Source organism: Trachemys scripta, chromosome 5 (genome assembly GCF_013100865.1).
Source record: "Trachemys scripta elegans isolate TJP31775 chromosome 5, CAS_Tse_1.0, whole genome shotgun sequence".
Taxonomy (NCBI): Eukaryota; Metazoa; Chordata; order Testudines; family Emydidae; genus Trachemys; species Trachemys scripta.
In genome coordinates, this window is record NC_048302.1 from 59,358,346 (window position 1) to 59,382,961 (window position 24,616).

Consider the following 24,616-nt stretch of genomic DNA (forward strand, 5'->3'; position numbering starts at 1 on the left):
TAGGGGAAGCACCCAGCCTGGGGCGCAGGGTCTGAAGGCTGCCCGGCAAACCGTGAAGCCGGTAGCGCTTCGGGCAGCCCACTTGCCTCCGGACCCTGCGCCCCCAGATGGGCACTTCCCCTCCTGGGCTCCAGCGGCGCAGGGTCCGGAGGCATGGGGGCTGCCCGAAGCTGGTAGCACTCGGGCAGCCCGGCTCTTAAACAGACCCGAAGAGTCAGGGGAGGAGCAGAGCCGCCATTTTCCCAGATATGTTCGGCTTTTTGGCAATTCCCCCCCGACGGGGGTTTGAGTGCCGAAAAGCCGGACATGTCTGGGAAAAAGAGGACGTATGGTAACCCTGAATTATCTCTAAGTCAGGGGTGAGGCGCTTCTTAAAAAATCAGTTTTACTGTATTAATCAAGTGCTGATTAGACTGGGTATTACATACAGTGTAGTTACAGCAAAGCCTTTATCACTGAGACCCATCAAACTACCATCCTTTGAGCAGACTTTTGTGAAACAGGAGAATTCAATTCTGAACTGAGCTGTGTTTATTGCAAATAAGGGTTCATGATTTCATGAAGAGATTGTAGAACTGTAGAAAAGACCTTTCCTATCTCCACAGGAAATACATGCATCCTCCCTCTGTGCTGAGAGGGAGGGGCTGGGGTTGGTGCCAGAAGCAACATGAGCACTTGAGTGGCAGCCATTTTACTGCAGCTCAAGCACACTGTCTGGACGCGCCGAGGAAGCACAGGGGGCAGCTTCTCAGCACTCGGAGCTGCCAGCTGCACCCTGAGCCCGTTTTGCTTGGCATTTCCCCCATACCAACATATATCCGGAAACATGCCTGCTGAACATGTTAATGGGAATGGTACTGAAGAGCCCATGGATACTTCTGCTACATTTACCCATTCTGAGCATTTCCAGATTTTGCTTGATGCTGGTTTACAACTGCAAGTTGGTGAAAAATTAGATGGGGTTTACCTTGTGGGGCTAGTTGCACATGGTGATCTAGATAAGAGCTATTGAAGTTGTAAAGGAATTTAATAAAGAAGGTCTGTTGGCAGCGCTTCAGCACTTTAAAGACCCTAACGTCTCACATGTTCAGAACAGTAGTGCTTTTTTTTTTTATGTTAAGATGACACATGCAGAGATAAAAACAGGGGACCAAGGTGGCAGAGTAGGAAAGAGCAAGATGGAGAAAAAGTTAAGGTACTCTTGAAAGGAACAGGTTACACATTGATATAACTAGTGGTCAGAGGAAGCATGGTCGTCCCTCCTTCAGAACGTGTGTACTCTGGACAATATCCTTTTGTCAGTATAGAGATTTTTGTCCAGCAGTATTCCAAGAGATTTACTTGAGGATGAGCTTGTTCCATATTTGAGAAAGCGGATCCTGTCTGGGATCAGCACTTCATGATGGGTCAGTTAATGGGTCTAAATATAGGATATATTTTTGTCACTATGCGCTAAAGAGGCAGCTCAGGAGTCTGCTAAATCAGACTGTATTTGTAACAGAATCATCAGGTGTGTTTCTGTTGGAGTCCTACAGGAATTGGTTCTTGTCCCCCAGCTATTTAACATTTTTATCAATGACCTGGAAAAAAAACATAAAATCATCACTGATAAAGGTTGCAGATGACTCAGTTCAGAGTGATTTGTAAATATGAAGAGTACCGGTAAGTGATATAAAGCAATCTGGATTGTTTGGCAAGCTGGGTAGAAGCAAACAGTATGCATTTTACAGTGGCCAAATGTAAAGTTATACATCTAGGAAAAAAGAACTTAGGCCATACTTATAGGATAGGGGAGTCTACCTTGGGAAGCAATGACTGTGAAAAAGACTTGGGGGTCCTTGTGGATAATCAGCTGAACATGAGGTCCCAGTGCTATGCTGTGGTCAAAGGGGTTAGTGTGATCCTTGCATGTGTAAACTGGGGAATCCTGAGTAGAAGTAAGGAGGTAATATTACCTATGTACGTGGCACTGGTGCGACTGCTGCTGGAATACTGTGTTTAGTTCTGGTATGCACAGTTCAAGATGGCTGTTGATAAATGGAGAGAGTTAAGAGAAAAGCCACAAGAATAACTAGCAGATAGGAAAACTTGCCTTATAGTGATAAACTCCAGGAGCTCAATCAGTTTAGTTTAACCAAGAGAAGGATAAGGGGTGATTTGATCAGTCTGTAAGTACCTGCATGGGGAGTAAAACTGATAATGGGTTGTTCAATCTAGCAGATAAAATATAACAAAATCCAATGGCTGGAAGTTGAAGCTAGACATAGTGACTAGAAATAATAGGGTTACCATACATCCAGATTTTCCCAGACATGTCCGGCTTTTTGGTCGTCAAATCCCCGTCCGGGGGGAAATTCCAAAAAGCCGGACATGTCTGGGAAAATAGGGAAGGGTTGTGGGGCTTGGATCCACGCTGGGGCTGGTGCCGGATGGGCCGGTGCCCCGGGGCCCAATCCGAGCTGGAGTCGCCGGAGCCACTCGGCCGGTGCCCCGGGGCCAGAGCTGCGCAGCTGGGGCCAGTGCCCGTGCCCCTGAGCCTGAGCCGAGCTGGAGCCGCCGGGGCTGGGGCGGGCCGGGGCCAGCGCACTTGGCCGGAACCAGGACCAGTGCCCTAGGGCCCGAGCCGGGCCGGGCCGGGCTGGAGCCACCGGGGCCGGTGCCCGTGTCCTGGGGCCCAAGCCAAGCTGGAGCCGCCGGGGCGCTCCGCCAGAACTGGGGCCGGCGCCCCCGGGGCCCGAGCCAAGACGGGCTGGAGCTGCCGGGGCCGGTGCCCCGGGGCCCGAGCTGAGCTGGAACTGCCGGGGCCGGGGCTGGCGCGCTCAGCTGGAACTAGGGCTGGCGCCCCAGGGACCAAGCCAAGCCAGGCCCGAGCTGCTCGACCAGGGGGCCAGACTGGGTCGTACCCCCCCGCCCCAGCTTACCTGCTGCCTGCCTCCCTGTTTCAGGCTTCCTGCGAACATTTGATTCGCAGGAAGCAGGGGAGAGGGCAGAGTTGGGGCGGAGACTTTGGGAAGGAGGCGGAGTTGGGGTAGGGCCGGGGCAGAGTTGTGGCGGGGCCCCTTGGAGTGTCCTCCTTTTGTTATTTTAAAAAATGGTAACCCTAAGAAATAAGGCACAATTTTTAACAGGAATGATTACCAAGACTTATGGTGGATTCTCCATCACTGGCAATTTTTAAATTAAGATTGGATATTTTCCTGAAACACTGTAATTCAAACATTAATTCATGATGTCCTGTGACCGGTATTATATAGGATATCAGGTTAGAGGATTGCAGTGCTCCCTTCTGGCATAGTAATCCTTGAATTCTTACTAGTAAATATCATTGAGGGATGCCATTAGAGACTCCTAAATGTCACAGGACTCATAAGTCATAACCACATAGAAATCAACTTCAGCTAATGTGCTAGAAGTAAGTGAAGTTCCAAACTGAAAGCTTAGCTGTCTAAAAATGGTGTACTAGCTTTCTTTTGGAAGCAACTAGAGATTTGAAAGGTGCTCAGACTTCTCTACAGTTCTTCAGAGGATGCTGTCATGTAAAGACTAAGTTGAAATATACTGCTGCATGCCTTTAAAATTAATCTATCAAAGCACATGTTGCTTTTCGCAGTTATTTAAAGGTATGTCTATACTGCAGCCAGGAGCAAGCCTCTGAGCCCAGGTAGGCAGATTTGTGCTAGTAGGGCTTGCACTAGCACACTACAAGTAATTGTGTGGACATTGGGACATAGATGGAGGCTCAGGCTAGCCACCCAAGCTCGGACCCACCCTACCCCCTGCAACTAATATCTACCCTGCTATATTTAGCATGTTAGCATGAGTCCGGGCTGGGAAGCTTGCTCCCAGCTGCAGTGCAGACATACTTTAAGGACTCAACTTACTAATGGTTTACTGATTGATTTCTAGGTAAAAACTAACCAGTAAAGCATTTCCCTTTGGCATATGACTATAATTTACCAATGCTATATATGCATGATGTCAGTCATTCTAAAAATAAATAGCAAAAGTTATTCACAATTCTATAATCATTTTCATGAAAAGGATAACAATTATTTGCATTAAACAAACTACAGTTTGGATCAGAATTGTTTGTTTTTTTAACAAATAGTTTGTTCCTTTTCTATCAAATTTATATATGTTTGGGTTTTGAAAATAAATTAATATATCTGATTAGGGACTTTCATGAATGTTTGTAAACCATTTCAGATGTTTTGTGAAAATTGCAATTTCTTTCATCAATTTCATAAAAACATTTTGTTTCATATGTCTGGTGTAACACACGTTTCAGTCATTATATTTCTAGGGAGTTATTACACACAATCTCCCCAGCGTTTTGTAAGAGGAAATCATAGGAAGGGTTCAGGGTGCAGTAATATCTGAATTACAGTGGTTTGGGGAAGAAATCTATTAAGAAATTAACCTGTTTTATTTCGTTTCCATTTTTAGCACCTGGTCTTACTGCAGTTGTTGGAGGACGTCCAAGAGTGTAAGTTCACTTCTGATCTTCCCTTGTTTTACTGTGTGCATATAGTATCCTTTAAAAAAAAAAAAAAAGTCCAGTTGTGTCTTGTTATGTCTACTACTGGTCACAAGATAACAGTCATACTGCAAAATTCTTGTTAAATTAGCAGACTTCTCTATTGGTTGTTGGTCACACCATATTTACCTCAGGTGAGACTCTATCTAGAGTCTTAGTGGCAACATTTCTACTAGGTGAGCCATAAGGAAAACTGTGCTAACTTTGTTTCAGCTGGAATTGGCTCTTTATACCAGCTAAGAACTGCTCTTAGATCATTTATGCTTACAAAACGGTCTCCTTTTGCAATCATAGGTTGAAAGCTATGAAGCAGATTAGCTTTAGAGTAATTGTGAGCATCCCTATCAACTGGTTTTGGATCAGTATTTTTTTTCATATTTAAAACTCTGTTGATGACTTAAATCTTTGTTTTAAATGTACAAACTCGCACTTCTGCTCTCACTCATAAGAACAGTTACTTCTAACTGTGAACAGTCACAGTAGAAATGCCTCAGGATGGTCAGGGTACTCTGATTGGGTACTATCTTTAACTACCATAAACTCACTCTGAGCATATATTTGTGTCAGTTTTGCCTACCCACCTGCAAAATACAATACCATATTGGACAGATATTCAGAAGGTACATGAATTTTGATCGGTCATCCTCGGTTTTATAAGCATCTTAATGATACCATTTAAAGCTGCCTTGCCCCTTTTCCTTCCCTTTTTTTATTTCACTTTCTTAATAAGAAATAAGGCATTTCAGTCATTATATTTCTAGTGAGTTACTACACTTTTCAGATATACCAAAATAGCTCAGAAAAGCATTTCTGATCATTACTTTTAATTCCTATACTGTGGATTTTCAAATGCCAAATGATCTTAAAGATGAATAATCTGACATTTGTATTTGTTTCTATTTATATTCATTATATCTGTTGCTTTGTATGTCCAGGTCTCCAGTTCTGAAACCATTTTTCTTCCTTTATCCCAAAAGAAATGTCAAGGTAAGAGCTACTCCTTAAGGGTGTGATCCTTTTCTTGTTGAAGTTGATGGAAAGATAATATTGATTGCCTGGGAACAGAATCGGGCCTTAAAGCTGCAAAATCTACTAGTGAGTTTTATGAAAAGTATATTTTCCTAGCAGATTGTTGTGCCACAAAAAGCGTTATAGCCATCTATCATAGATTAACTTTAAAATACTTCCTTTCTAGTGATTACTGAAACACTAGATTTCTCCCAATAGGTTTCTAGGACTCCTGTCTTTGCATATACACTTGACTGTAAAGAGAGTTTATGAGAGAGACAATTAAAGATATTACCTCACTCACCTTGTGTGTCTGATATCCTGGGACCAACATGGCTACAACAACACTGCAAACATTATAGTTTATAAATACTACAATATATTAACTTAAATTAGTTGTCTTGTTGTAAAGGCGGTGAACTTGGAATCAGGAGATCTGTATTCTAATCCTCTGTGACCTTGGATAAATCTTTTAATCTCCTTGGGTCTGATTCTACTTTTATTAACACTGGTGCAAGTCAGGAGTGACTGCTGAAATCAATAGAGCTACACTGGTGTAAAACTTGTGTAAGTGAGAGAAGAATCAGGTCCTTTGTGTTTCAGTTCCTCATCTGTAAAAATGGGAATTGTAATTCCCTACCTCATAGGGGCATTGTAAGACTAAAATAATGAATGTGAGAAACTCACTACTGTAATATCTGAGTGGAGGAGTTCCATAGAAATGTCTATGAATAAAAATCAAACTATGTCCTATAGGTCATGTTTAGTTCACAGTAAGAGTTTTCTTCAGCCTGTGGAGTTCATGTTCAGGTGACTGGACAGCATGATCTGTAGAATTACAGCGGAGATGGGCAGGTCTACACTAGAGGTGGAGGTAGACATACTTGCACTAACTTCAGTCAAGCTAGCATATTAAAAGTAGCAGTGTACCCATTGCGGTGCAAGCGGTGGGAGAGGCTAGTTGACCAATTGCATACTTAGGGTTTCAGACAGGATTGTACTTGGGGTGGCTAGTCAATCCCACCTGTAATGTCACCATGGCTATACTTCTGTTTTTAGTGCTCTAACTCAGAGTTAGCACAAGTATGTCTATACAAGCTGGAAATTACCCCTTTAGCTCATATGTTGACATACTTGATGTGATGTAGCCCCACATCTTTTTTGTTATGCTTGCACTTCCATGCAGTAGATTTAGGTCTTTGTGAGAGCAGCTGGAACAGGAGATTATTCTTTTTGTGAATATAGTGTACTTATTCTTCTAAGAAAGTGTGGGTGTCATTGCTCTTCAGATAGGAACTAGCTCCTTTACCCTGTGGAGACTGAAGACCAAACTGCATATACACCCTTCCTCCTCCTGATCATTTATTTGACTTGCTCCTTAAATTTTGGCTATTACTTAAATTTCATAATAAGGCATCCTAAGTGAAATTGCAGCTGATACAAAAGCTTCTTGGCCTATCCAGTATCGTGAGGTAGACCAACATATATTGACCTTTGGATAGAGTTTAAGCACCACAGTGATGGTCTTCTAAATGGTGTGAAGATGGGAAAGCTAGAGGAGATGGGCAAAGGCAGGAAATGAAAGAAGTAAAAGCAAACTAGAAATTGTGAAAGACATTATACCTTTAGCAGAACAATTGAATTAATATGTTTACAGGATTTGCCATGGTAAAAATATTTTTCTTTAATAGAAGAAAAATGCCTTTTTCTAAATGGTTATAAGGCAAATCTAACACTGCAAAGATGACAACAAAGTGTCAGGTTCGCTGTCCTGATCCAGGTGTAACTGAGGAGACTGTTATGTGCAAATAATCTGAAAGAATGTAAGCAACTTGAGACAAGGACTGCATCTGTGAGTTTATACAGTGCTTTGCACAATAGGGCCCAGATTCTGATTGGGTTTTTTTGGGGGTATTGCTGCAATGTAAAATTAATAGTAATTAAAATACTGTAAGCAATTTTTGAACTGCAGTAGCAGAAAAAGGAGCAGGCTATTTGTCACATTTGTTCACTATATGAATTATGACTTGATCTGATAAACCGTAGTTCAGTAAAATACACGCCTCTACTAGAGATTAAATTTTAAATGACTGTCAGTACAGCCTAAGGTATTTTATCAAATATCTTGTTGTTGCCAAATCTGATGTACAATAGACCTTAGCCTATTATTGTTTAAATTGATCAGATTAAACCTAAAATAGTTAATTATTTTCCAGGCTTGGTAAAATGCCTATTGAGATTAAATAGTAACCTAATCTAAGTCTACACTTGCCATTTAAAACGGAAAAAGTCCCTTTTTTGCGCAAAAACCATGAGAGCGTTTACACTTGCCAATGACTTTTTGCAGTGAAACTCAGAAGTTTCACTGCAAAAAGAAAACCACTTCCACGAGAGGCGTACAGCTCTTACCGGTGATACTTTTGCGGTGATGTGCAAGCAAAACCACGTTCTTCCTGTTTACACAGCTTTTGGCCTCCGGAGGATATCCGACAGTGCCTAGGTGACCACTCTAGCCAGCAGCTCTGCTGCTCTGTTTCCAGGTAAACAGACATCCACCCCTCCCACTGTAACGCCCCGGGAACTTTGAAACTCCCCTTCCTGTTTTCTTGGCAAGTGCTCACTTATCTGGCCAGGTGGCAGTACCTGCTCCAGGGAACAAACAATCCCCTGCCTGGAGCAATGCTGAGCTACTGGAGCTGATCAGTGTTTGGGGAGAGGAGTCTGTGCAGGGACCCAGGATGCCCCTCGATCATCCCCCCCCTTCCCATAAGACCCATCATCAAACTCGAGAGAGCTGCACTGTGGGATAGTTGCCCTAGAGTGCTGCTCTCATCAGTGATGGAAGTGCTGCTAATGTAAACACTCTCTGACACCTGAGGAATTAAGTGAGTACACAAACCAGTGCTTTACTTTCACCGGTTCCCTATCACTGGTGAAACTTACAGTGCAAAAACTCTGCAAGTATAGACATAGCCTAGCAGAGAAGGAAAAGCAACAGCTTTCTACTTCCTCTTCCCTCAAACAGAGCACCTCAAAAACCTTACTCATTCAGCCTCATCTCCTGTACGTTCTCTATTTGATACATTGATAGGCTTAATCAACAATGAAATTGTATGTGACCTACCATCATTAGAGGGTGTCATTACATAAATACAAGTCTTAGATTAAGAATCTGGAGCCATGCATCAACAGTAATAGTCTACATGTAGACTGTAGCGCAGGTATGGGTTGGATTTACTGCTTCTATGATGTAGGAGTTCACTTAGGGAGAGTCTGACTCCCATTGAAATAAACATACTTCAGCATTTGCCCTAAAAAGAAAAGTATTACTTAGGAGATTTTTGAATGTTTTAATGTTGCTACAATGAATTCTCTTGCTTTGTGCTCAGTAAATTAGTTTTTGTTTCTTTTTTTGGTGAAAAATGAGGATTGTCTTCTTGTTTATTTCTTTGCTCATATACAATTGTTCCAACTGAGCAGACAGCATTTATGGCTTTACAGCAGAAAAAGTTACTTAACTTTTGTTAGAAGATGGCCTTATTTGAATACATTCATTTAAAAAAAACCTGAAAGCATTTGTCAACCTAACTTTAAAAAGAACTCGCCAAAATCCCAGCAAAAATATCTAAGGCAAGAATAGTTTTTTCCAGAATATTTTTTTTACTTATGATCTCTTCACGTAAGCTTTAGAGATCTTGTTAAAAGTTCACAAATTGTGTATGCTTCTCCAAACTAACTACTGCTTACCAGGCAATACTCTCATGGTCTTCAGACCAACATTAGGAGTGCTTCTGTGACATATTTCAACAAGAGAAATGGATAACGTTAACTGGTGTGCCCTAGCAAACTTTTTTCAGTCTGAAGGTGATTGGTCTCCAACTAGACAATGGGTTTTTATGTCACACTTTAAATAGAGCACCAAAATAAGGTTGTCTCGAGTTTCCTGGGAGTTTCCCCTTTTCATGTTCTGTTCATTCAAGGTAAACAACATGAATATTTATATTTCACTTTTGCTTTCATCTCAACATGAAGAAAATCCATCATCTCTCTCTCAGTGCCAACCTTTCTCCTGACTCTAGTCATACCTGCCTAATGATTCAGGGGAGGAGACTTGTCCCCAGAGAGAAGAAAGAAAAATAGAAGTTACTCTGTCCAAATGACAAAACAAAATTGTTTTCCAGGAAGAAATTGAATACTGTATTATATTGCAGAATATAGAGGAAGTTCAGTACATGGTGGGTACAGAGCTAAAAAGCATAAAGCTAAGTCACCCAATATTGCCCAAATAAAATATTTCCCTTAAAATGGACTTTCCCTGGGACTGAAGCTGAACATACTTTGCAACATGCTTCAACTCTTTTCATCATTCTAGGAGTAAACAAGCCAAGGCTCATCCTGTCAAAAGGTTCCTAAGAACTACAATACTTTTTTAACCCACAAGAAAGAGATTGAGTTGCTCCTTGGCGACTGAATTTAGTTCCAGATGCTCTCACCAAAACATCATTTGGATCTCTACATTTAAATTTCTTGTACTGTCTTTCTGTTTAAAGTGGCATTTGTAGTGGCAATCATCTCAGCCTGGTACATTTCCAAACTAAAGAGACTATCTGTGGAACCTCAGTACTTCACTTTTAATGCAAAATAGCGCTTCATCTGGATAAGTCTTCATCCCTAAGATAGACACAATTTCCCATCATGCTTAAGAAGTGTAGTTTATCCTTCCTTTTACCCCAAGATCATTCATCCTAATGGAAAAAAAATATAAGCGCTGTCCTAATTTATCTAAAAAGGACTAAAGCCTTCAGAAATTCATTTCCAATTCATCTTCTGTCAGCCTGCAGTTAAAACTTTGAAATCCACAATTAAAACTATACATGTTGAAGCTTACAAAACAACAAATGCACATTAGACCAGAATTGTGTCAATGGGTAGAGAAATCCTTTGTATTTTATGAGATCTGCAAAGATAGGTATTTGATCCTCTGTGCACACCTTTCCTGAACATTAAAATTGGATGCACAGGTGCAGATGCTGCTTTTGGAAGTTTTGAACTGCATGCTAAAAGACCTACTTGCTTCTCACTTATATTTATTAAACTTCTTGTAAGTAGTTTAGGTATTAATTTGGTTTCCACTGATAAACACATACATACATACATACATACATACATACATACATACACATACTGCTGTTATCATAATAGTGAACTTGGCCATGAATGATGAAAGACTTCCAACAGAACTGAAAGGCAACACATTGAAAACTAATAAAAGGCATTTCCTTTTATATTGCACAAAAATTAATCTGTGAAACCGACTGCCATAAAATATCATTGAGTGTTAGAGCTTAAGATTCAAAAAGAGGTTTGTTATAAGAATGGCCCTACTGGGTCAGACCAAAGGTCCATCTAGCCTAGTATACTGTCTTCAGACAGTGGCCAGTGCCAGGTGTCCCACAGGGAATGAAAGAACAGGTAGTCATCAAGTGATCCATCCCCATTCTGCTCATTCCCAGCTTCTGGCAAACAAAGGCTAGGGACACCATTCCTGCCCATCCTGGCTAATCGCCATTGATGAACCTATGCTCCATGAATTTATCTAGTTCTTTTTTGAACCCTGTTATGGTCTTGGCCTTCACAATATCCTCTAGCAAGGAGTTCCATAGGTTGACCGTGTGTTGTGTGAAGAAATATTTCCTTTTATTTGTTTTAAACCTGCTGCCTATTAATTTCATTTGGTGACTCCTAATTGTTGTGTTATGAGAAGTAGTAAACAACACTTCCTTATCTGCTGTCTCTACACCAGTCATGATTTTATAGACCTCAATCATATCTCCCCTTAGCCGCCTCTTTTCCAAACTGGAAAGTTCCAGTCTTATTAATTTCTTCTTATACGGAAGCCGTTCCATATCTCTAATCATTTTTGTTGCCCTTTTCTGAACCTTTTCCAATTCCAGTATATCTTTTTTGAGATGGGGCGACCATATCTGCATACAGTATTCAAGATGTGGGCGTACCATGGATTTATATAGAGGCAACATGATATTTTCTGTTCTGTTATTTATCCCTTTCTTAATTATTCCCAGCATTCTATTCGCTTTTTGACTGCTGCTGCACATTGAGTGGATATTTTCAGAGAACTATCCACAATGACTCCAAGATCTCTTTTTTGAGTGGTAACAGCTAATTTAGACTGCATCATTTTATATGTATAGTTGGGATTGTGTTTTCTAATGTGCATTACTTTGCTTTTATCAACATTAAATTTCATCTGCCATTTTGTTGCCAAGTCACCCAGTTTTGAGAGATCCTTTTATAGCTCTTCGCAGTCTGCCTGGGTCTTAACTATCTTTAGTAATTTTGTATCATCTGCAAATTTTGCCACTGTTTACCCCTTTTTCCAGATCATTTATGAATATGTTGAATAGGACTGGTCCCAAAACAAACCCCTGGGGGACACCACTATTTACCTCTCTCCATTCTGAAGACTGACCATTATTCCTAGCCTTTGTTTCCTATCTTTTAACTAGTTACCAATCCATGAGAGCACCTTCCCTTTTATCCCGTGGCAGCTTACTTTGAGTAAGAGCCTTTGGTGAGGGACTTTGTAAAAGGCTTTCTGAAAATCTAAGTACACTATACCCACTGGATCCCCTTGGTCCGCATGCTTGTTGAACCCCTCAAGGAATTCTAGTAGATTGGTGAGGCATGATTTCCCTTTACTAAAACCATGTTGCCTCTTCCTCAACAAATTATGTTCATCTGTATGTCTGAAAATATTGTTCTTTATTATAGTTTCAACCAGTTTGCCCGGTACTGAAGTCAGGTTTACAGGCCTGTAATTGCCGGGATCACCTCTGGAGCCCTTTTTAAAAATTGGCATCACGATAGCTATCCTCCAGTCATCTGGTACAGAAGCTGATTTAAATGATAGGTTACAGACTACAGTTAGTAGTTGTGCAATTTCACATTTGAGTTCCTTCAGATCTCTTGGGTGAATACCATTTGGTCCTGGTGACTTATTGCTGTTTAATTTATCAATTTGTTCCAAAACCTCCTCGGATGATACCTCAATCTGGGACAGTTCCTCAGATCTATCACCTAAAAAGAATGTCTCAGGTTTGGGAATCTCCCTCATATCCTCAGCCATGAAGACGGATGCAAAGAATTCATTTAGTTTCTCCACAATGGCCTTATTATCCTTGAGTGCTCCTTTAGCACCTCAATCGTCTAGTGACCCCACTGGTTGTTTAGCAGGCTTCCTGCTTCTGATGTACTTAAAAACACATTTGCTATTACTTTTTGAGTCTTTGGCTAAGTGTTCCTCAAATTCTTTTTTGGCCTTCCTAATTGTATTTTTACACTTCATTTGCCAGTGTTTATGATCCTTTCTATTTTCCTCACTAGGATTTAACTTCCACTTTTTAAAGGATGCCTTTTTGCCTCTCACTGCTTCTTTTACTTTGTTGTTTAGTCACAGTGGCTCTTTTTTGGTTCTCTTACTATGTTTTTTTTTTAAATTTGGGGTATACATTTAGGGTTGAGCCTCTATTATGGTGTCTTTTAAAAGTTCCCACACAGCTTGCAGAGATTTCACTTTTGGCACTGTACCCTTTAATTTCTGTTTAACTAACCTCCTCATTTTTCTGTAGTTCCCCTTTCTGAAATTAAATGCTACAGTGTTGGGCCACTGTGGTGTTTTTCCTGCCACAGGGATATTAACTTTAATTATATTATGGCTACTATTACTAAGCGGTCCAGCAATATTCACTTCTTGGACCAGATTCTGTGCTCCACTTAGCACTAAATCAAGAAGTGCCTCTCCTCTAGTGGGTTCCAGGACCAGCTGCTCCAAGAAGCAGTCATTTAAGGTGTCAAGAAACTTTATCTCTGCATCTCGTCCTGAGGTGACCTGTACCCAGTCAATATAGAGATAGTTGAAATCCCCCATTATTATTATTGAGTTTTTTATTTAATACCCTCTCTAATCTCCCTGAGCATTTCACAGTCACTATCACTATCCTGGTCAGGTGCTCGGTAATATATACCTACCGCTATATTCTTATTATTAGAGCATGGAATTTCTATTCCGAAAGATTCTATGGTACAGTTTGATCCATTTACGATTTTTACTTCATTTGATTCTATGCTTTATTTCACATTTAGTGCCACTCTCCCACCAACATGACCTGTTTTGTCCTTCCGATATATTTGTACCCTGGTATTACTGTATCCCATTGATTACCCTCATTCCACCAAGTTTGTGATGCCTATTATATCACTACCCTCATTTAATACAAGGCACTCTAGTTCACCCATTTTATTATTTAGACTTCTAGCATTGGTATATAAGCACTTTAAAAACTTGTCACTTTTTAGCTGTAATTAAATGAGTCTTTTTTTCATTTGACTGTTTCTGATCAGACCCTGCCTGTATTTTATCATTTTCCATCCTCTCGTCCTCACTAAGACATAGAGATTCTCTATTAATAGATCCTCCCCTAAGGGATGTCCGAACCATGTGCTCCTCCGCACCTGTCGGCTTTCCCCCAGCCCTTAACATTAAAAAGGTCATAGAGCAGTTTTTAAACTAAGTGCCAGCAATCTGGTTCCATTTTGGTTTAGGTGAAGGCCATCCTTCCTGAATAGGCTCCACCTTCCCCAAAAGTTTCCCCAGTTCCTAATAAATCTAAACCTCTCCTCCCTACCCCATCGTCTCATCCACACATTGAGACTCTGCAGTTCTGCCTGTCTAACTGGCCCTGATCGTGGAACAGGGAGCATCTCAGAGAATGCTACCATGGAGGTCCTGGACATCAATCTCATACTTAGCAGCCTAAATTTGGCCTCCAGGACCTTTCGCCTATCCTTCCATATGTTATTGGTACCTACATGTATCACGACCACCGGCTCCTCCCTAGCACTACACATAAGTCTATCTAGAAGTCTCGAGAGATCCGCAACCTTCGCACCAGGCAGGCAAGTTACCATGCAGTTCTTCCACATATGAATATGGATAATAAGAACATTCACAGTTACAAAACATATCTACAATTTTAAAGGCTATAAACTTTCAGACTTCAAGGCATAAGCCAACCATTAACTTCATGGGCTAGGAAGAATATGTCCTTTATAGGTATTGTAATTGTCTATTATGGCATTTCTTTCCTTTGAAGCATATGGTACTAGCCAGTGTCAGAGATAGGACACCCAACTAGATGGAGCTCTTGTTTGATCTGGTAAGGCAACTTCTATGTTCCTATATTAAAATAAGCCATACAGTCCATCACTTTTTCCACCATACTTGAAGATGGGGTTTAGGAATAGAGAATTATAAAGCAGAAAGTTTAATAAAATTCACATGCATTGCACTGCATTTCTTTTTGTGTAATTTAATAGTTTAAAAATGGGTATTTTTTCAGATCAACATCTTTTTGAATGGACAGCATGTTGAAACATTTCAGGAAGATCTTACATTTACGTCAGATGCAGTTGTTTCACTTGATTCACCTAAGATTGATGATGAGTTAAAAGGTATGTTTGTCTTTAATATCACTGACTTTTCTCTCTAGCTATTATTTATACATTTTACTAGGTATTCATCTTTGTCTCTGTGTAAACCTCAATGTCATGAGAAATACTTGCATAAAGTTTTGATTTGTGTGGCACATAGCACTGTCCACATGTTAGATGCAGGGACCAGAACAAACTTTTTCCAGTGGCAACAGAGAGTGGAAAGCACTGCACTGGGAGCACCTCCTGCTTGAAACAGGAGTGTGACACCTACATGTAGTGAGAGAAGGGGGGAGATAAAGAGGGGAAATGATGGTGTAGAGCAAGCAAAAAGCCATGTGGCTAACCACTTAGATTGACTCTGTAAGAGTCCCCAGCCTTTGAGTCCCTTTGGGTTTGTCTACACCACAGACGTGTGATTGCAGCATGGATGTACTTAAGCTACCTTTGATCTAGCTGGCTTGAGTAATAATACAGTGGAGTCAGGCAGTACAGACTTCAGCATAGGCTAGCTACTCGAGCATGAGTACACTTGCGGGCCCTGTACTGCTGCAGCTTCATTGCTGTAATCACTTGAGCTAGCTAGATCAAAGCTAGCTCAGGTCTTCAGCTACCTGGGCTTCAGTCACACCTGTTGATTGCAGTGTAGGCGTACACTCTGTTATACATCTCTGGTCACATATTACAGAACAAAATACACGCCTGGTTTATCTACCGAGGTCCTCTGTTTCAAAAAGAAGTCAAACGGGATGGAAAACAAAACAAATGTGTATATATATCATTAATTTTCATTTATAATTTGACCTGAGGATATATATTGGAAAAAGAATGGTTATTTACTTTCCTTCTGTTGTTCTTCCAAACTTCTTGTACTCATAATAATACCTAGCTCTTATATGGCATTTTTCATCTGTAGATCTCAAAGCACTGCTAAGATTACTCTAGTCTGCTTTGTAAATTTAATTACATTTACTAAGTTGAAATATTGTCTACACATAGAAATATTTCCCAGACAATAGTAATTGCAGTAAATCAACAGCATGGTATTCCCAAGATATCCTATGCTCCTTTTGCTTCACTGCTGAGCAGTGTGCATTCTGGGATTTTTCTGGCTGTGCATTGTGGGATGCATAGCCAAAGCCAGGCTAGTTCCGAATTTTTAAATCTGAGGCACAGCTGATGGAGGGGGGCCTGGCTGGCTTGGTATGCAAATTGAAGGACATATTTACAACTAGCAAAATGACTAACTCCTACCAACAACATATCTTTCCCTGTCCAGAAAACTAGGACATTCAATGGCAACAAACTGCTGAAGCAAAACTACCTCTGCGTTGTGATCCGTCATGCCCTTGCAGAACACTGAATTGAGCAACTTCTGAAAACCAGGAAATACAGCATTGTTTGCCAATGTAACCGTAACTCTGCCCTCTTTCAACAACCCTGTTAACAATCATACCTTACTCTGCCAGTCCCACAGTTGTTGAAATGTACAAGCTCTTCATCTCTTCTTACAACCCATTCTCTCACCCACAGAATTCCATTTACCACTACGGAAAGATAATAAGGAACAAAAAATGCTCACACCACCTTTCCTCTGGAAAGAGTAGCGAGAGTTCTCTGGCTGAGCTGTAGAGCCAGATCAGGCTGGTGCAAGCAGAAGGCAGTCAGGGAATCGCCAGCAAACTTCCCCAGGCCACAGGGCCATGAGCAGAAGGGACAGCCAGAGAGGGCTGAAGGTTGGGGAAAGATGGAGAGGTGAACTAGCTGATGTCTCCAGGAGAAAGCTAGAACCAGACCTGAGAATTAAACAAGGATGAGAAGCACCCCAGCTAGAGAGGCTAGGGTTAGGGATGGTGAGAGATGCCAGAGCCATAGCTGAGAGGCTATGCAGAGTGAGAGATGCTGAAGCTGTACTGGAGAGCTGGAAAGTGATGAGAGACACCAGACACCTACTGGATGTGTCAATGGACTATTGGGACTTGAAAGACTTAATTTACTCTTTGGACTGTGCTAGGGAATTCTGAATTATGGTTGTGGGAATTTTGTAATAAATTACCCCACAGAGCTAGTTATACTCGAAAAGCTTGCGTGGAATTACTGCGGATTCAGGAAGAAAGGAGAAATGGAGGCGGGCTTATCTGTTGTACTGCAGCTTGCCACAGGAGAAATGTGGGCAGGCGATTGGCCCCTGGCAAGAGGGATACTCAGAGTGCCTGGAATTTGGAAAGGGCCACTATGAGGCCACCCCATGTCAGACAAACATGGAGTTCACAGGAAACCAATTCCTATGTTCCTGTCAAACGTAGCTAATCAGATTATTTGAGGGAGTGCCAAAGAAATTCAAGGAGGGCAAAGCAGTGGCTGAGCCTGACCTATCTTTCATCAAGACAAAACTTTCCATAAAAATAAATATATTTAGAGAATTTGAGGTTCAGAGCTAAAACTGATGGGAGCGTATGGTACTGAAAATCATAGTGATGGGCTGCTAGTTATCCTGAAAGTAGCAATTAGCTGGAAATTGAAGGCTTTTCATACACTATTTATTGACAAAATTGCCCACTGCATTTTAATAACATATAATAGGTGTGAATATCCCCTTCAGGTCAGTCCAGGATTGTCATTATTTCAGGTCTGCCCACCAGAGAAATGTGAGATGTTCTGTCAGGCTCTTGCGCTCTATGTTGTCAGATAGTCTCAACCTCTAGATTTCATGTTAGAATTGTTTTTCGTAAGGTATATAATTCTTCGTAATAGTTTAAAAGAAAATACCAAAGTACAGATCTGCCAAGATGTTTGATGTATCTTGGGTACCAGGTCTAAGTCAGCTGATGCAGTATTTTCAAAACTGGCCAACATGTTCTGTGATATTGGAGCAGGTATAAAACGGTTGATTCTGAGGAGCACACCACCGGGGATGACTATGCCTGAATAAAGATGGCAGGATTGAAAATCAGTCGGAGATCAGTGTCTAATTGCCATTTGTGCCTTCAAAAATATCTTCCTCTATTTACAATCTTATCCTTTGAAATAGATGCTTTTTAATATGTGGTTATTTATAACTAACATAGAACCAAATTATACCCTTGGAACTCTCATTTAAATCAGGTGCAAATGCTAGTCTGGGGGCAGAATTTAATCTATAGCTGGGGGTTCCAGGGAGAGTTAAATTAAGATTAGGAAATGACAACTTGGTCTAATTAGGAAACAAGAAGCTATTGCCCTGTTTAATAAGTGCTGGCAGTCTATTATGTCCCCAATCTGTCAAGGAAATTGTTAATGCTAAATGCTAATGAAACTCATTGCTATCAAATGCCATCTCAGCATCAGGGAGAGATCATGTCTCCTGAGATATTTGACATCAACAGTTAAGTTCTAAATCCTGCAATGTTTATTCAAAACTCAGATTGACTTCTCAAAAATGAACTCCAGTGTCAGTTTGCTCTGAGTAAGAACTGTAAGATTTGGCCCTTAATGCATAAAAGTGGCTCAAGGTTTACTTACTTCTGAGAAGTTAAACTGTTATCATTATGTATGAGACTTAGACCAATAGAGCAGATTCTGAAGGGAAAAGCTTTAGCTGCATTTTTTCTGTCAGCATTTAGCAAGGAGATGAGAAGTATTTTTCTTATGTTGCTTGGTTATCTTGAGTGTGAGGGACTGTTCATTGTCTTTAAATTAGTAGATAAGGGAAATATGTGAAAACGGATTTCAGCAATGCTGCTTGCTGTGGCTCTAGGTGGGTGGAAAGGGAATTCACAATTTGCTCTAGCTTCAGAGAGAATGCTGCTTTGGTAGTTTTTCTGAGAAGTTTATGAAATAAAAAACAACTTACTGATTATTAGCCAAATTAATATATCCTTCATCTATTTATCAATGGAAACACCAGAACACTTTCTAGTTCTGCTTTGTTTAAAGGGACGTTGTCAAAGACTTGATTCATGTAAAATACTGTTTGATGGAAAGAGCAATACTGCAGTTAGCATACATGCAACAAATAAGTTTAAAAACTGTGATATTTTAATTTTTAAAGGAGCACTACATTTAGTTTTCTTTACCAACTATGAAATAGGTACAAATGACTACAAGTGGGATGACTCATGGGGTTGCAGATTCAGCCAAAACAACCAGAGAGGTGCATTGCCCCACAAAAAAGTTTATTCAAAAAGAGTGAAGTTTGAAAGTGTGTTTTAATGGAGTTCAGGTAACCCATCTTCCCCACCCCCAAATGTTACACCTTTAGGAAACTTCAATGTGAAAAAACTTAAAATGTTAGAAAGTCTAGAAATGAACATTTAAGATGGTCAATCATTTTCCCATAACCATTAATCCTCTCAATCATTCACTTTTACTCCAACTAACTTGCACTTTTTCTCCAAGGAATAAATTTCCAATAGACTATAATACTAAAACATATACAATATTATTCACTTAAAAAATCCTTATTTCCTACACAATTAAAAGTATAACCTTTATAACTTGATCTTAGTGGAACTACTAGAGAAGTACACAAAACACAAACTTCAAAGACACCTATTCCATCAAAATGTACAATTTATTTATTTATTTTATAATTTATTTTGTATTTTTACACAGATCTGCCATGTGGTCCACATACATATTGTTTAGAAGATCTTGCTTATACTAGAAGTGGAGACAAAGGCAACTCTGCAAATATAGGTATTTTTCTATTCTAATATTGTAATGTAGGGAAGATTTTCAAAGGCACAAATGGCAACTTAGATGCCTAATTCTTATTGACTTTCAGTAATAGGTGCTGAACTGTCATTTGTGCCTTTGAAAACCTCCCCCGTAATGTGATTCCTTCCTTCTACCCTGTAACATCAGTACAAGTGCTCTCAATGAAATACGTTTGCTTCTCTGTAGTTTATTTTAAATAATAAATCCATGAGAGTGTGTTAGCTGTTTAGTTAATTGACATTTATCCAATATGTGTTTAAATATAAAGTACATATAAAATATCTGTATATTGTATTGCATACAATACCTCTCTCTCTCTCTCTCTCTCTCTCTCTCTCACACACACACACACACACACACACACACCCTTTGTTAAAAGAATGTTGTTGTTGCAAAGTTAAGAACTCAAAAGCTAGGAAATGCCAGAATTAAAGTTGTCTGTGCAACCTTATTTCTATTTTCTTGTGCATATGCACTTAAATTAATAATTACATGATCACATACTGTTTTTTCTCCATTTAAATCATCTAACATGTGTGTGTGTGTTTGTATGTATTTATGTGTATATATAAATTTAAAAAAATAGAGTTTGGAAATTTAAAATCTCTATTTACGTGTAAGTAATTGTTTTAATTACATGTTGACACCAAGAAGTGTTGTATGCCTGTGCTGCAAACTCATTATATTGATTAGATACCTTTTACATTTAAAAAAAAAATGTCTTCTGTTCCTTACTTTTGCAAGCATCAAATGGCTTTCTTACTTGTTGGAAGATGAGTGTGTGATGTTCAAAGCTCATTATGAATTAAAGGTGCGTTTGGGATTTGATTTGCTAAAAGGTGTCACACTATGACTGATAAAGTAGATTTATTAATTTATTTGTAAAGAGACCAACATTCTTCTCCCTGTGTGTACAATTGTTTCGTGTTCAATAGTGATGGAATTTGATGATTTCTGTTGTATAACATCACACAGTGGCTTCATAGCATTGTGAAACAATGAATGAAAGACATAATTCATGGACTTTCTTGAAATATTCAGAGACAATATTTCTTCAATGAAATTTAAAATAACAGTCCTTGTTCTACCGAGCTAAAGTAACATCAAGGTCTGCAAATCCCAAGGTCGGTCTAGGCAACCGAATTAGTATGAGACGCTAACGTTCTGCTTGACTGATCCACTGGAGACACTCAGCTTCACTCTAGAGTTAAACCAGCTTTTTGGGAAACTGCTATACCTTAAGAACAATGGAGCTATGTCCGCCCCGATAACAGATCTCATACATGGAGAGGGCAAAACCATAGATACATCTTCTACCTCCATGACTGATCCTACCATGCTATGAGGGATAATCATAATGCGTTCTCCAAACTTCATGAGTTACTCCTGGGGAAAGAACCACACTCCCTTTACCTGCCCTTTGTCCTTTATCCTTCCTGAATTGGCAAGGGCTGTCCTCAACCAGAAAAAAAGTTGCAATAGCAACACACAGCTTGGCAGCATTCCTACATGTCATGCACCTAGTTAGACCTCCATTCCACTGCAGAGCATTAATCTGTTGTTCTAGCTATTTTTGTGTAGCTGTTGATTAACAAGGACCCATATGCACAGTTTCAAATGACAGGTGATCTTAGTCAGTTTTGAAAAATAAAAATATAACGTGATTAAATTGGTTGTATTCTAACTAACTGTGTCACATGTTACAGGTGTGATAGCACGACATCCCCTCTATTATCCATACCTAAAGAAAACGTTAACTGCTCAGGCTCTGGAGGATTATTTCCAGCATCTTTTAGAGAGAGAACAACCTGAAGAGAAGTTAGTCACAAGGTGTGTATCTTTCTGACTTGTCCACATTAGCACATCCAGGCATTGTGGCAGGAGAGAAATAATTTTCAGTTGTTTTAATGTAAAGATGCATAAATTCAGGTTTGCAATCTTTTATTTGTATGCATACATCATTTGCATGGCATAATTAAATGTACAGGCTGGGCACTCTCCACCTTAAAAAACTCCAGTATAGAGCTGGATAGAGAATGGTAATTCCATTTGTGAATTTGATTTTGTTCCAATTGAAACCAAAACCCCAAAATGTCTGCATTCGCTGCAGAACAGAAATCTGGAAAAGTTTTGTGTCAGAAACACCAAAATAACATTTAGTTTACAAGGCTTCCAGAGTTGTCCAGAGCCCCAGCAGCCTGCCAGGCCAGGGGATGGGACCTTGCAAGCCCTGGGTTTGGGACAGTCCACGTAGCAGGCTGGCCTGGAGCTTGGCAGTCCATCTCATGGACTGCCCCGGAACTGGGGATCCTGAGAGCCCTGGGGACCTGTTAGTGCTGGGACCCGGGACTTCCAGGCTTTCAGCCTACCAAACAAGTTACGGGGGAGCCAGGCAGACAAGCTGACAGGAAACCAGGTAGCCTTTGAAGCCTAATGGAACCTTGCATGGTTTGCATTGGAATGTCTAAATGAAACCTGGAGACTCCAATGAATTTGCGATTTAAAAAAAAAAAAAGTTGTTGACATTTTTTTCAACCAGCTCTGCTCCAGTATAAACGGTCACACTCTGGCAAAAGACTACATACTTGAATTTGGCATTTAAAGGAAAGAGCACAGATTGGTTCCTTTCCTGGATTAAAAAATAAACTGAACACTTTATATGGCTTTCATCCACAATAGGGCATCCTCTGCCAGAGAGCAGGGTACACTGCAGTGGTGGTTTTCCTGCTTTCTATCAGGCCCCCATGTGTTTGATGGTTGAAGAATTTGTCATAACATCAATCCGTTGCCTCAGAACTGTATTCTAGAATCTAAGCTAAGAAAGTAAAATGTTAACCCTTATGATGGTGAAGAAGCCATATTATCTCATATTGTGGGGCCTCTAACATGTCAGTCTGCAATAACTGTCTTAGGAATCCATTTCTATATAAGGGGGTGATTCTATAGCCATCTGCAAAGACTACAGTCCTCAAAATAATTATATATTTCTATCTGTCTAAGTTCCACCAAGGGCCTTTCTAGTTCCTGGAGCAGCTCAGGATTGGGAGGAGGTTTAAAGTCCACCTTAGTGACACCCCCACTCACCCTCCTGCCAGGCTGTGAGTTCTGTACTGTTCATTAGAGAGACAGCACAGAATCTCACCTGCTATTTATTAAGTGCTACCAAATGAATTTACTGATAAACGTTTTGTGTTAATTTTAAAAATGGTTTCATAACTCAGCAGAGGGAAACAAAAATGAGAAAATGCTACACATTTAATAGATCTGCTACAAGAATTGCTCATACATCAAACAACTCTCACTGGCATTGTCCTTTCTGCTTAGTTAATAGAGGTTTGCTTGTTTCTTAGTGCTGTTTATGTTCACAGACAGAGGCTAAAGTTTCCCTCTGTTCTGGATAGCAACCGTTTATTTTGATTAATTAGATCATCTCTGGTTTGGGCTTCTTTTAATGATGTGATAATGGGACTCTGTGAGTAGCGTGAAAAGCTACTGGGGAAAATAATGGATCCTTTTATAGAGTGTTTTTTAAGATTATAAGGATTATGCTCACATGTTTCAGATCTGAAAGTTTCTTTTTAGACTACAACACATTTTTATGAACGTGAAAACTAGAAATAAACCAAGCACTCTTGCTGTTTAAACCAACAGTGTTGGAAATATGGAAATGTGAATGACTTTTTGAAAATTATAATTTGAAAACCAAAATATTTTTGAACTTTTTTTTTTAAAAAAAATGTTCTAGCCACAGCTCTACTTCATTGCAGATCAGAGGTTAACAGCATTTTCCCTTTCATGGCATTTCTTTAAGGCTTGTAAAATAAATAGGCATACAGCCTAGAAGGGAAATTATTTTTGTTAGATTATACCTGTAATTGCACACATTCTGAAGCTTTCAGGGTTTGGGGTAACATATAACAACAAAGGTATTATTTCTAGCAATATGGGGAATTTGCTTTTTTCCTTATAAAGCAAATTTGTCTTGAATTAATTGTACTTTTTGCCTTCTCTATGTGATATGCAACCTCAAAATGGAATAGTCAGACAAATTTGGATATACTTCCTGACAGCAAGGAAGATATAACATTCACACACAGAAACTAGTTCTAACTCTAGAAAAGGATGCCAGTCTCTGGAACTCTGCAAAAAGACAGGTCTGAGCAATGCTGCTGTTGAAAGCAGTGTGAATTTGTTAGCAAGGCACTGTAGTACATATAGAATCATAAAACTTAGAGATGTAAAAGATTTGCTAGTCACTTTACCGCCCCCCCCCCCCAGACTGCCAATGGAGGGTTATTTGTGAATCACTACACTTTTCAGTGCTTTATACACAACACAATGCACATTCATATTCATATTTATTTAAAGAAAGATATTAGAAATACAGCATAAAACTGTAGAAATAAACTTTGTTTTCCTCTCTTCAAAAGGAAATAATAAATTATTTCTCAAACTAATGAAATCCTTCTCTTTTGTCTTAATTAGCTCATTATATACCCTCTTACACTATTAATCAGATACATTCTGTGAGCCTCTTGTCAGCACTTCAGCTGCACCTAGCTTTTATCACTTTTAATTCTGCATGCTTCTAATTGTACATATATCCATAGTAAAGGAAAATATCAGAAACATACACACAAACTGTTCTATTCAGAATTATGGCTCAATTTAGGAAACAAGATTAAAAATATTTACAGTTCTGAGGTCTCTACTTTCCTGAATGAGTGAGAGTAACAAAGTTGCTCTGTGAGCATTTTCTGGTTTCTTTCTCTCACTTTGAGCCAGGGTTATTTTCTTTCCCGGTGGATAAGGGTTCCCATGTTCAAAAAGATAATACTTGTCAGATGTATGTTTACTAAACGT

At 39.8% G+C, this 24,616-nt stretch overlaps 1 protein-coding gene across 1 annotated transcript in view; it reads left to right on the forward strand.

Moving 5' to 3' along the window:
- Nucleotides 1-24,616, forward strand: part of LOC117877601 — a 100,464-nt gene that overhangs the window by 67,450 nt on the left and 8,398 nt on the right. Inside the window, exons 14-18 of the mRNA XM_034770788.1 lie at nucleotides 4,447-4,486; nucleotides 5,473-5,524; nucleotides 14,965-15,076; nucleotides 19,649-19,732; nucleotides 21,460-21,583. Of these exons, the coding sequence (XP_034626679.1) occupies nucleotides 4,447-4,486; nucleotides 5,473-5,524; nucleotides 14,965-15,076; nucleotides 19,649-19,732; nucleotides 21,460-21,583 (412 nt within the window). The remainder of the gene's footprint in view (nucleotides 1-4,446; nucleotides 4,487-5,472; nucleotides 5,525-14,964; nucleotides 15,077-19,648; nucleotides 19,733-21,459; nucleotides 21,584-24,616) is intronic.